At 41.2% G+C, this 13,723-nt stretch overlaps 1 protein-coding gene across 1 annotated transcript in view; it reads left to right on the top strand.

The window, feature by feature from the left end:
- LOC135102597 (uncharacterized) overlaps window positions 1-12,727 on the top strand; it is a 54,778-nt gene extending 42,051 nt beyond the window's left edge. Inside the window, exon 2 of the mRNA XM_064007860.1 lies at window positions 11,552-12,727. Coding sequence (XP_063863930.1) covers window positions 12,218-12,616 — 399 coding nt within the window. The 5' untranslated portion in view covers window positions 11,552-12,217 and the 3' untranslated portion in view covers window positions 12,617-12,727. The remainder of the gene's footprint in view (window positions 1-11,551) is intronic.
- Window positions 12,728-13,723: the final 996 nt, after the last annotated feature.

Here is a 13,723-nt window from a genome sequence, read left to right on the forward strand (position 1 = left end):
GCGTGTGAAGTGACGTTATGCAATTGTGATGTGTGTGTATAAGGTCCCTTGTGGAGGGGGAGGGGGGGATGGGGGATTGATGATTGTTTTTCTTTGTATTTATATCCCTGTAATACGTATTTATGCAACTCTTCTTTATGCGTCAGTCCTTCCATCATTTACAGAACATTGCATCCGTTGTAAGCAGATGTTTATTCTTGTGTGAGAGATGGATGATTGCTTATTCTACATTTTCATTTATTTGCTATACTTATCTATACAACTATTCTTTATGTTCCAATTCTTCCGTCTATTTTCATAGTATTTCATCAGGTATAAGTAGATGCTAATTCATTGCTCCACCTTAATTACTAGTATCCAGCAGCCGGAAGGAACATGTTTTTTTTTTTTCCCCAGCTAATGAATGAGATTACGTCACTGTAATGACGCAGCAGCAGACCCCAAAGCCTGGCCAGGAAGGAAACTCATAAACACTAAACAGAGAAATTTTCACTGCGCAAATCTAGACAATTAATTTCTAAAGATTGCGGCAAACAAGGCCATTGCATAAAATTGGTGCCATTAAGGATGATGCCAAGATTCCAGACTTTTACTAATGGAGATAATTACCGGAAAATGTGAGGCGAAATTAAGTCTGTCTATTAGGGAGACAAAAGACACAAGAGGTTTGATAACGAGGTAATGGCGGCGGTACTGGATTCCTTCTCGACAGACTGTTTTAATTAGAAAGAATAAAGTGAATTACTGCGTGTTACGGACGAGTGCAATGCGTCACAGAGGTTACCTAATGAGAGAGAGAGAGTTGAACAATGGCAATAGTGCAAAGTTCTCCATTTGTACAAAGTAATCATGAAGAATTTTCTGAATAATCTTTAATGACATCATATTTGTTGGCGTGATATAATAGAGTAATTATTATTATCATGAAATGTCAGGAAGTGAATAGACATTGCCTCCACTTGAATGTAATGACGCGGTGGACGCCGGACGTGACACCTTAATGAGCGTAGCACCTGTAATCATAAGCGCTCATTCTGATTCAGTGCATCGGAGGCGGCGGTGCGTGGTGACCCGATGTAGAGCTCGGAGTTTAACGCTCGGCTTCACTCAGTGCATGTAAATTTTGGGTCCATGTTAACCTGTTTACCATACTTTCATCTAATAATACTTGTCTTTATTAACTTTTTATATTCTGGATGGATACTATTTCTTCTTTTTCATCCACTTACTTTACTTTCATCCCATATTGCCTTAATTTTCTCTTGACATTTTAGTTTGATACAATTTCTTTTATTATTTTATTAGTATTTATTCATTTTCTTAACCTCCGTAGTAGTAAGAGTATTCCTCGGGCGGACATTCAAAACTTGAGTGGAAAAGAAAACTCCAGACCAAGACGAAATCGAAGAAAACGTAACGTAACCAACTGTACCATTGGTTTGTTTGGCTAAGGATCGTGGGAAGCGGGCCGGCTGGTGCTGGAATAATGGCGTCTGTGGATAAAGGGAGTGAAGCCTTCCTCCTTTTTTTTAAGATCAATATTTTTGGGACGATAATATATTGAAGTAACATTAGGTCAGACTTGGTTACGTTAGGTCTAGATTAATTCACTCTATTATTTAACTACTTATCCCTTCATTATGTAGATCACGATTTGAAAAAGCATCATGTTTTTGTCCAGAAATAAATAGTTTCTGTATCAAGAGGTTATATATATATATATATATATATATATATATATATATATATATATATATATATATATATATATATATATATATATATATATATATATATATATATATATATATATATATATATATATATATATATATATATATATATAATTTTTTTTAATTAATTATTTTTTTATATATTCTTTATATATCTTTTTTATTTGCCAGTTATTAAGTTTGACCATTGAAGTTAAAAAGATGCAACAATCTAATTTGTAAAGCATGTGTACAAGTTTTCCAAAAACCAACTCTGCAAAGAGAAATACACCTAACAAAGAATGGAGGGGCTCATAATTGCAGAAAGTTGTAAAGTGACTGTCAGTTTAATCGTGGTGCACTGCAGTTTTCGTCAGTGAGTTGCGCTGTGTTCACGTGAGGGCTTTTAAGACAATGAACCTCCTTATTTTGCAACGAGACGCTGTGATTAAGTGGCCGGGGACTCAGGGACGCAGCCTAATTTAATGATGCAAGCACAATATTATTAGAGGAAAGATTTAAAAGAGAGTAAAAACTTACACTATACATCATTCTGTTTGCGGATCAACGCGATACTGGTTCCTAGTCTGATCTTGTATTTTTTGGGTCCCGTATTCGATCATTTCAGAGGCTCTAGTCCCTACCACCACAACCGCCACCACTACCACAACCCCCTCCTCCGTCATCATCATCATCATCATATTTGGCAATGTATGTATGTGGGTATGTATTATGTAAGGACTGCCATGTGTTGGCCTTCTGGCTTGGGGCTTCTTGTAGCTTCCCTTATTTTCTTACGTTCTCATGTTCCGATTATCATTATTATCGTGTTCATCGTCATCATTAATCTAGTCTAGGTATATGATTTCACTGCATAACAAAGGCTCTTCAAGGTCTCTCCTAATTATTATTACTATCTTCTTCTTTTTCTTTTTTTCTTCTTCTTCTTCTTCTTCTTCTTCTTCTTCTTCTTCTTCTTCTTCTTCTTCTTCTTCTTCTTCTCATCCTTTTCCTCCTTCTCCTCTTCCTCCTTTTCTCCGTTTATGTAGAAGGAGCTGGGCGTGGACAGGGATATTAAAGTTACGTATAGGACAGATAATAAGTCTCGTATGAGGTAAGGAAACTAAAACCATCCATCAAGTTGCGGTGGTGGGGCAGGGGGAGGTATCCTTCTTTCTCCTTATCATTATTATCATCCTATTGAAAAGTATCTTATCGGTTGATCATCTGTTATAAACCTGTCAACCGGCGCTAAGTACCTCGAATGATTTATGCCGTGAGATTTGGGGCAGTAAAACACGCTTCTATCGCCCACTCACTGATATGGGCATAGGAAAGGCATAGGAGAGGTATGGGATCCTTGGGTTATGCGTCGCTTTGAAGGATGGAGAGAAGGTAGGAAAAGTCAAAGTGGTCCTAAGGAATTCTTAAAGGAAAGGGTTATTTTTAAGTTGTCTTTTTCCTTTGTATTGTTCAGTGCCCTTTTTTTTCTTTTCCTCTCTTGTTATCCTTGTAAAAACTTAATATTCAAGTGGTCTTTTCCTTTGTATTTTTCAAGGTGCATTTTTCTCAGCCTTGTTTTTTGTTTTTTTTCTCTCTCTGTTTTTGATTGCACTGAAGTTAAATTATTCATGTCGCAATGTGCTGTTTGCCTGCTGCTCAGGCTTGACGGTATCACAAAGGAAGTAGAATCGGGAGGAGGAGGAGGTGCTATCTTTGCTCAACCTTCCTTGGATATGTGGAAAATTTACATAATGCGGAACAAACTGAATGGCCACCACACACCATCCTCTCTCTCTCTCTCTCTCTCTCTCTCTCTCTCTCTCTCTCTCTCTCTCTCTCTCTCTCTCTCTCTCTCTCTCTCTCTCTCTCTCTCTCTCTTTCTCGGCAGCAACTGGGTCCGTGCGTGATATTCTTAAAGGCTCGGAATTAACGCACCACATGACTCTTGGCTCCTAATCAGCTCTTTCAGTTTTTCTTTTGTATTTCTGCTACTGCTGGAAGGGAAAAAGAGAAAAAAACAAACACGCAAGTCACTAACCATGATTTTAGATAGACGCAGGGATTAGGGCGTGATTAAGACAAAATGTTATATGAGAAGTTTAAATCACCTTTTCTTTATATATATATATTGGAGACTAAAAGGAAATAAGAAAGGTGTAAGCAAAAATTTAAAACCTTAATGCGGAGACATGGATGAATAAATGGAGGTCACTCTAAAAAAAATAAAAGCGTTTCATGTATATTTCTTTCCTTCCCTCCTCCTCTTCTTCCTCCTCCTCCTCCTCCTCCTCCTCCTCCTCCTCCGTCGCCACACATTCTCGTCACCGCTGGAGTCTCATCAGTTCGACATTTCTTACACTTTTCTTTGGATTCGGAAGCTCCTATATCCCTGTCCCTCCTACATCCGATATGGTTAGGCCTAGGATACTCGTATGTGTAGTGAGGGTTTGGTTGATACTACGTAGCTGCTCTGATGGTGGAAGCTGTAGTAGTAGTAGTAGTAGTAGTAGTAGCAGTAGTAGCAGTAGTAGTAGTAGTAGTAGTAGTAGTAGTAGTAGTAGTAGTAGTAGTAGTAGTAGTAGTAGTAGTAGTAGAAGAGGTATTTATTCCTTTCTCCAGTTCAGTTTTTTTCCTTAACGTAACTTTTCCTTTTATGATTATTGTTTACTGCCATACATTAGGATGAATTGTATTTTTAAAGTGTCTTTAAGCCTCCAAACTTAATTTTGCTTGATGCAGAGCGCGTTAGGTGGGAAGGCCAAGCACTATCTTGCACACAACCTCGTAGAAACGCATGGCTAAGGACGACGCTTTAATCATAGCCCTAAAAGCTTCTCTTCCTAACCACTACTCCGTCTAGTGCTCCCAAATCCATCTTAACCCTCAGCCAGCCTCTCCCTGTTCCACAACCATCGTCCCACTCCTCCACTTGTCCTCCTGCAGTCCCGCGCCCGTGCCTCGAGGGTCGGGCACACGCGATCCCGTAGTTAAGTGTTCGTGTGTCATTCATTACGCCGGCTGAACCGCCTCTGAGTGTTATAATTTGTCATGGATTATCATTTATTTTCTGCATCGTGCCCTACATTCGCCGCGCCCCGGCACTCCCGCCTGCTTAGTTAGAATGGGATTCGTACACACGATCCGCACCTTCCTCTGATCTGCAGCGTTTCTCACCTCGTTCACAAGACATTATTTGGGTACATTTTCCATGCCAGTGCCATTGCTCTCTGTGGTGTTGGATTCAGGTGTTGGATTCATCGTCTTGATGGTTTACTCATCAAGCAACAGCAGCATGGCTAACCACGGTGGACTGTAGTGGTAAAATGACGCTGCTTAAACAGGAATTGTAAATTTTCAGCGTAGATTTGAAGTATTGACACTATATAATACAAAACACAGAAGTATTTTAACAATTGCTTCACCACAATGTCTAACTTCTTTATGCAAGGGTTGGTTGATCTCTATATAATTTTACATTTTTACCAAAGAAGTCGTGTCGTAAAGGCCTTCCTTCCTCAATAAAAACACCGCATCTAGGGAAAAAGAGTGAGCGAGGCCTCCCTGCAGAGTTGTCCTACCACACTAAAGGGAGTTGACGTTTCCCTGGGGGTGCGTCAGGTGGCGAGGGACAGCGGAGGGTCGGCTGCTCCCGGTAGGATAAAAGCTCGTAAAGATGAAAATTTAAAGGAAGAAGGAAAGGAATTACATATGAAATTAACTCTCTTGCTCGAAGGGATGATATGATACCCAAACATTTTATTCAACAAATGTTTTAATAGTTGTAGATAAAGATGTTAAAAGTGTAGCGTGTTGATTTAAAGAAAGAAGAAAAGATATTACATAAGAAATTAACTCAATCATGCTCAAAGGGATACCTTGATACCTAAACATTATATTCATGAAATTTGAAGGTTGTAGATAAGGATGATAAAAGTGGAAGATGGTGATTCCTAAGGTGGAGTTCGATCTCTACTCTCACTTTGGGGTTTTATGCTCATGGAGAAGAGGCTTCCAGATCGCCTCTTAAGTCATCCATCACACGCGTCCCCCAGCCTGGCTCGCCTCCAACACACGTGCTCTGTGTAAAATTGACGTCACTCTGGAAAAAGAAAAAATACTGAAAAAATACTAAGATATTTGTAAATGTTAATAACAGACGATGTAATGAATCTAAAAGGAGAAATATTTATTTGTTTATGATAAACTTTTAAGAAAAAATGAAAGAATAAATAAAATAAAATAGGGAAGAATATTGAGGATACTAAAATAAAACTTAATAACCTCTGGTTCAGTGAATAAAAGAAAAAGGTTCAGCATTTCCATAATATATTTTAAGGGAAGATCTAAAATAATCATGTCAAATAAGAAAAAAAAAAACATTAAAGATATTGAAACGGTGTTATATCATGGATTTAGAGGAAATATTATAGCACTCTTTTCTAGAACTGAAGTAAAAGCAGAAAGAAAATATGAAAACAATCTAGCCAACCAGTATCAGGCAGATGTGTGAAGTGCGCGACACGTGTGCAGCCAAGAGCTATGCGACGATTTTTCCTTTTCTAAAAAATATCACACGAATAAATAATGAGGTGTTGTTTTAAAGATAAACACGCGGAGAAGAGTCAGTGGGAAGCAAGAGAAGGTGATATAGACTACAGTGAGAGAATCCTTATGTAACCCTTCTTGATGTCTGGAATCATCTGCTAAGTAGGAAGAAAGTTAAGTCAAGAACAGTACAGGAAAGTCAAGAAGAGTACAGGAAAGTCGAGAACAGTACAGGAGATTCAGATGCAGAGTCCATGAGAAACAAGAGAAGGTGATAACAGATGGCAGTGTGAGAAGCCCTTTATATAAGCTTACTGGATGTTGAGACACTCTTCCCATTTCTTAATCGTCTGCCAAGGGGAAGAAACTCGAGCCAGAAGCAGCTTAGGATATTCAGGTGTAGAGTCCATGAGAAACAGAGTAGGTGGTAACAGATTGAAGTATGCGAATCTTCCGTTCTATTTGTTAATCGCCTGCTAATTAGGAAGAAACTCAGGCCAGAAGCAGTAAAGGATATTCAAGTGTTTTATCAAGTTGCCTCGCGATCCTAAACTTTTAGAGCGCAGAATTACAACAGAAAAAAAAGTTGTTTACGGAGGAATGTTTTTTAAAGTGGTGGAAGTTTTTTAAATGGACATCAAGAACGCTGGAGTTATTTCTCAGAAGTCAACCAGACCAAGTCAACGTCCTTATAAAAAACATGAAGCGCAAGTTTTCTCTCCTTGTCGTGATGAAAAAACGAGTGAAATGTCAAGAGTCTCACTTTTGTTGTAAGTCTCCTGGAAGAATGATCGTGGCTTGCAGTTTTGTTATGGGGACTTGTGACACTTAGCGTGGAGATGCTGCTTGGAGAGTGTTTGGCGGAGGGATAAGACACGACGTTCAGAGAGAGAGAGAGAGAGAGAGAGAGAGAGAGAGAGAGAGAGAGAGAGGAGAGAGAGAGAGAGAGAAGAGAGAGAGAGAGAGAGAGAGAGAGAGAGAGAGAGAGAGAGAGAGAGAGAGAGAGAGAGACTCACCAAAAATTTAGTTACTATGTTTGTTTTTCTTTTCAATTTTCTCTTCATTCGCCTATAAAATTTTAGTTTGCAAAGGCCTGTTTCTCTTAAGTTTATTCTGACGAAATTCTTATGTAAACAAGACAAAAATAATAGTATTTAAACCGTTTAAAGGGAGAAAGAAGAGAAACACACACACACTCACACACACTCTCTCTCTCTCACACACACACACACACACACACACACACACACTCTCTCTCTCTCTCTCTCTCTCTCTCTCTCTCTCTCTCTCTCTCTCTCTCTCTCACATACAAACAACAGACAGAAATAGACAAGCACACAGACATAGAGGAACAAACACATGGACAGAAATAGACATAAAAACACACACAAGCAGAGACAGAAACGTAGAATCATATATAAAACACAACGTCCCCAGCATCGGTCGCCTCTCTCAACGTTCCCGGCGCTAATACCTCACAAGATCAAGACGGAGGGAAAAAGGCGAGACACAAAGAGGACGGGTATTAATGGAAGCCGCCTAAGGGTAATTCTGAAGCCAGAGAGCTGCGCATCTGCATATGAATTAGTAGTTTTCTTTGTATGGTTCACGCGAAATGCAAATGTGCGTCCCCTCTCCACATCGCTCCAAGCTGGCACAAGGAGTTTGTTAGAGCGGAGGAGGAGTTAAGAATAGAATGTTTTTGTTTTGGATTAGAGGAGATCGCGAGGTGACAGCAACTTCGGAATATTCAATGATTGGGCCTCAACTTTTATCTCTCAGTCTCTCTCTCTCGGTGTAATGGAAGGATCTCATTCAGAGGAAATATATGCAGATTTTTGGAGGTCTTTTCTTTTTCTTTTATTTTCTTGTTATCTCCTGTGTATTCGTTATCAGGTGTCTCTTCAACCAGTTCAGCTTTATAGTCCAAATAGAACTATAAATGAGCATTGTGTTAATATCGTACAGAGAGAGAGAGAGAGAGAGAGAGAGAGAGAGAGAGAGAGAGAGAGAGAGAGAGAGAGAGAGAGAGAGAGAGAGAGAGAGAGAGAGAGAATATCATATAAAATAACCGGTAAATTAATATAATGTTTTCTATCCTTTTTTTTTATCCTTGAACATTTAATTACACTACGAAAGCGATAACAACAAGTAAAAAGTTTCCATTGGTGATAATGGTGAAAGTTTTAAAAAGGAAAAAGAGAAACTTACAGAAAAAAACAGGACTTAGCGGCAACACACGCACGCACGCACACACACACACACACACACACACACACACACACACACACACACACACACACACACACACACACACGCACACACACGCACGCACGCACACACACACAGTCTAGTACATTTTTCCCAACCATAATATTTACGAGTATATACGAGTACATGCATTTAATTTCGAACTTTCGTAAACAACACAATAAAACAGAGCATCAGTTACCACATGCAAAACAAGAATCGTCCTGGAAATAATAAACAAAGCATTAACGGAATACCAAAATCAAATCATGCATGACAATTCTAGCAAAAAATCCATAAAACAAACATGGGATCGAAGGAAACACTAACACAATGCATACATTAAAATTCAAACACTCGAACGAATTTGAATATTAAAAAAAAAAAAAAAAAACATGGAGGATGAATAAACATAGAGGCGGTTCGAACACACACACACACACACACACACACACACACACACACACACACACACACAGACACGCACACAGACACGCACGCACGCAACGACCTTGACCGCACGCCCCCATAAAACACCAAGCCAGTCCAAACACGAGCCGCCAGCACAGCACTTCTTAAACAGGGGCGAGGCGAGGCGGTCGTCCCACCAGACCATGTTACAACCCTTAGTTACACACACATAAAGGGGACTAAACCTCCATCGGCAGCGGCCAGAACTTGTAAATGTGACGGTGCATCGCTACACTACGTTGAGCGTGAAGAATAGCACCCAATTTGTGGCGCAGGGGAACGCGGCGGTGGAAATGGAGGAAGAAATGTAGGAGAGGTATTGCTAGGTGATTGTGGATCGGGAATATTTACAGTCCTGAGGGTTCCTTGTGGTGGTGGTGTTCAAAAGGAGATACAGAGAGAGAGAGAGAGAGAGAGAGAGAGAGAGAGAGAGAGAGAGAGAGAGAGAGAGAGAGAGAGAGAGAGAATGTATATGGTCCACATTTCTAGAACGATGAGAGGAAGACAGAAGCAGACAGACAGACATACACACACACATATTCATAGACAGACAGACAGGCGGAAGCAAACTGACGTGGTGACAAAACGAGAAGAGGAAAGGAGGTGATAACAGTGAGGGATGAATGGAAGGGGAAGACAAAACATTTCCATACGTTTTTTCCTTTAATTGCATCACGACGGAAGGGGCGCCGCAGTGTGTCCAGTAAGGTAAATTACTTTTTTTTTTAATTTCGTGTATACAAATTGGAGAAATCCGTTTGTATATTTGTGTGTATAGTTCCATTTTACTGTGTGTGTGTGTGTGTGTGTGTGTGTGTAGGAATCATTTAATCACCTCATTCATATTAATTTAAGGAGTGTTATAGTTCTTATTTCATTTAGAAGACGTGGAGTGTATCAGTGCCTTGAATCATTGCTTGTGATTAGGGATTGTTATGTTGCCTTCTGCTTCTCGTTTTATTTGTGCTGCCTCTGCTTTGTATTATCCTTCTTAGTCTGTTATTCTTTAATATTGTTTTAGTTGCAATTTTAATCATCCGTCTTCATACACTGCATTTCAGACTCAGTGGTATCATTTTTCTCTCCCATATTAATTAATGTTCAGATTTCCTGTCTCTTTTATTCTCACACAGTTTTGCTTTCCTTTCTCTTCACTTATCATTTCGCTGGTTTGTGTATTCAGTAATATCAGCTGTTATTTACTTTACGTATGTTTCTAGTATATTTTCATTCCATTTTATTCATTGCAGTTTCCAAGGTTCTTCAAGTGTTCGTATATGTCTCTATCTTATTCAAGCCTTTCTATATATATTTTTTTTCTTTCATTCTCATTCAGATTTATCAGTTTTGTTTTTATTTACCACTTGCTTTTTTTTGTCCACTTTATTCAATGCAATTTCTAATGTTCTTCAGCATTTATGTCTGTCTATCTTGTTCAGGTCTATCTACAACTCTCCTTTCATGCCCCATTCAGTTTTATCATTATTCTTTCCATATTCAACTTATTTTTTTCCTTCTGTCCACTTAATTCATTACAATTTCCACTGTTCTTCAAACGGTCAGGATTATCTATACATTTTTTTTTCACGGCCCACTCAGTACAAACAAAATTTCGTAGTTTCCATCCGCGTATCTCAGGTTTTCCTTTCATCGCCACAATAGGTACCTTTCTTTTTCACCTCAAGTCCCGTTTCTCGCACATGCGTACATCATATCACGGGACATATTATCTATTAGCATAATTTTCCATCCTGGGAACGCGTTTTCAATAAATAATTCAATATTTCCATCACAATCTTCACTTAAGGTATTTTTATATCTTTTCACCTCATGGCGATCAAAGGTTGAGAATATTTATGGATGTAATCAAGATAAATACATACAAGTTGTATTTATTTTTCATCTCGTCAAGTATCTATTATATTTTTTATCACTTCATCAATTTCTCCTCTTGTCATGATATTTTCTATCGTAATTAGCATCGTGTCAAGCTTATTCGGTCCCTTGCTGGTTAACATTCTTACCTACGGCTCTTCCCTCGGCTCTGGTAACACTCCAGCGGCCACACCAGCAGCACTGCTGATGGTGGTATGCAACAGAACATAACATTCCCACAACAGTGATAACATAAATTCCTAGACAATGATAAATAACAGAGAAGGGGAGGTCAGATTTATACACGAGTATTGAATGTTGCACAGCATGAATGACCTATGAGAGAGAGAGAGAGAGAGAGAGAGAGAGAGAGAGAGAGAGAGAGAGAGAGAGAGAGAGAGAGAGAGAGAGAGAGAGAGACAACACGTCCATATTAAAACTGACATGAACAGATAACGATTGCAGGCAGTAAAATAGAATCAAAGGGAGGCAGGACCAGCTCGTGTCGGGATAACCAGCAGGTGACGCAGGCTGGCTGTGCATCCCTGGCGAGGCTACACACTGAGCCCTCCTCACTCTTCCTTAATCCCGACGTAAACTGTCTTAATGGAAACTTGATCGCAGAGTAAGGAGATCATGCTTTCCACTGATTCCCCTGCCAGATAGCTCTAATTGTGTTTTCTCTCCCCCCGCAGGTAAAGTGCAGTGGTGATGGAGTATTGCTATTGGTGGAGAAGTGATTTACTATGAAAGTGAATATTCGGAGAGGAAACCGAGACATGAGGGAGGCGAGGAGCCGGAGAGCGAGGTAGCAGCAGCAAGAACACCACCAAGCCATAGTGTGCGTTGCGTGCGCTTTGTGAGTCTCTCGGCGGTTGGAGAGACGTGATGCTGGCCGGGGGGCGGCGACCCTTCCCAGAGCCTCTACTGGAGTTTCCACCGCCTGGTCGGGGATCAGTGGTGCCGCGAGGGAATTGGGCCAAGGATTACCTTCTCCCCAGGCTTTGACCGACGCCGGGGACCTGCCTACCGGAGGGGGGCCGTCTCTATACGGGGATGGCCCCGCCTCATCGCTCCCGTCCCCTTCAGGAGGTTCGGAGGAAGGGGAGAGGAACGTAACAGGTGGCAGCAGTCATAGGTTGCTGTGGTCTATATACAAAGCCGGCGGAGTGCACAGAAACGAGAGTGGAAGAAGCGGCATTGAAGTGAGGGGAGGGAGTGATGTGCAGGGCAGTGATCGGCCCCTGAGTGCTGGGTATAACATTACGGTGGGCGGAGTGCTGGGCGAGGCAGGGGGGAGCGTGGAAAACGTAACATCAAGTGTGGAGGATACTAAAGGTCACGGCCTCTTAGATATCCTGATGGGCTCCACGCCGCCACTTTCAGAACGGAATGTGACGCACCGCAACGCCTCGGTCATCAAGGAGGCTCTCGGCTTTACCTTAGACTCCGGGGGAGACGCCTACACGTCCCCCTCGGAGACAGGTGGGCTGCAGAGGCTGCTGTTGGGCAGGCCGGAGCCAGTGTACCTCTCAGCCCTGGACGACAACCTAAGCGTGGAGCGCCCAAGCTTCTCCACCATTACCAACTACACGGAGCCGCTCTTCGCAGACTACCCGCCTCATCTCCTGGACTTTGCCGTGTTCTGCTGCGTCTTGTTCATTGTGCTGGGCGTGCCCGGGAACCTCATCACCATCATCGCCCTCGTCAAGTGCAAAAAGGTCAGTACACTTTCCACTTACTTGTTAAGTGTAGTTTAGTTTTGTGTGTCACTGAGCACAACGTTGTTTTTGTGGCCAGCAGTCCATGGCTGGCCGACAGGTGTTTGTCTTGCAACATTTTTGGCGCGTGTTTCTATTTGTTTGTCCTTTGCCATGCATGAGTGACAGCGAGTGTGTGCGCTCGTTCTTTTTACAAGGTGGCGTCTCTCTTCTAGGAACGAGAAAGGAAATAACAATTTAAATTCTTTGGATGCAAGACACACTGTTTTCTATCTGTGTATACGCGTTTGTGCAATATATATATATATATATATATATATATATATATATATATATATATAGAGAGAGAGAGAGAGAGAGAGAGAGAGAGAGAGAGAGAGAGAGAGAGAGAGAGAGAGAGAGAGAGAGAGAGAGAGAGAGAGAGAGAGAGAGAGAGAATTTAATTATAACTATCATTTTATTGGCTTCTAAATTAAGGAGAAATGATAACCACTCCACACAGCGTAGGAATGAAGTGGTGGCATGTATCGCAGCCAGTGTGTGTGCTGGAGGGGAACCTTTGTATGCGTGCGGTCATTAGCCTCCACCTTCGTAGCTCCGAATTGGGAATAACTATGGGTAACGAAAAAATCACGGCGGGGGAGGGGGCCGGCAAAGCAACAACCTCTGGGAGCGTCGACCGTAGCTCTGTAGATGGTAATAAGGAGCCCGTTTTAGTAAATGATGTGGGCGGCACGGGGCGTGGAATGTGGCGGTGTTTGGAGCGACTCTGCTTTGTCGCTCTGGTGACCCCGTGCCTGAAATGATCACGGGTTAGGACACAGGAAAAATTAACCGGGAAGCTGTTTGAGGTTGAGTAGTGTACAGAAGGGAGCAGAAAATTACTCTCAGACTAGAGCGAACTGGAATGAGAATGTTTTAGATCCTTTGAGAGACGAGTGGCAGTACAGGGAACGAGTAAAGCAAGGCAGAGAGAAATAATATTGAAAAATTAAATAAAGGAAGGGAAAGAGGAAAACGAGAGAGAGAGAGAGAGAGAGAGAGAGAGAGAGAGAGAGAGAGAGAGAGAGAGAGAGATTACGTACCCTGCTAGTTTTTCGTGTTTTTATTCGTCCGGTGTCAGTATGTTTTGCTAATATTCTCACG

This window comes from Scylla paramamosain, chromosome 8, assembly GCF_035594125.1.
Source record: "Scylla paramamosain isolate STU-SP2022 chromosome 8, ASM3559412v1, whole genome shotgun sequence".
Taxonomy (NCBI): Eukaryota; Metazoa; Arthropoda; class Malacostraca; order Decapoda; family Portunidae; genus Scylla; species Scylla paramamosain.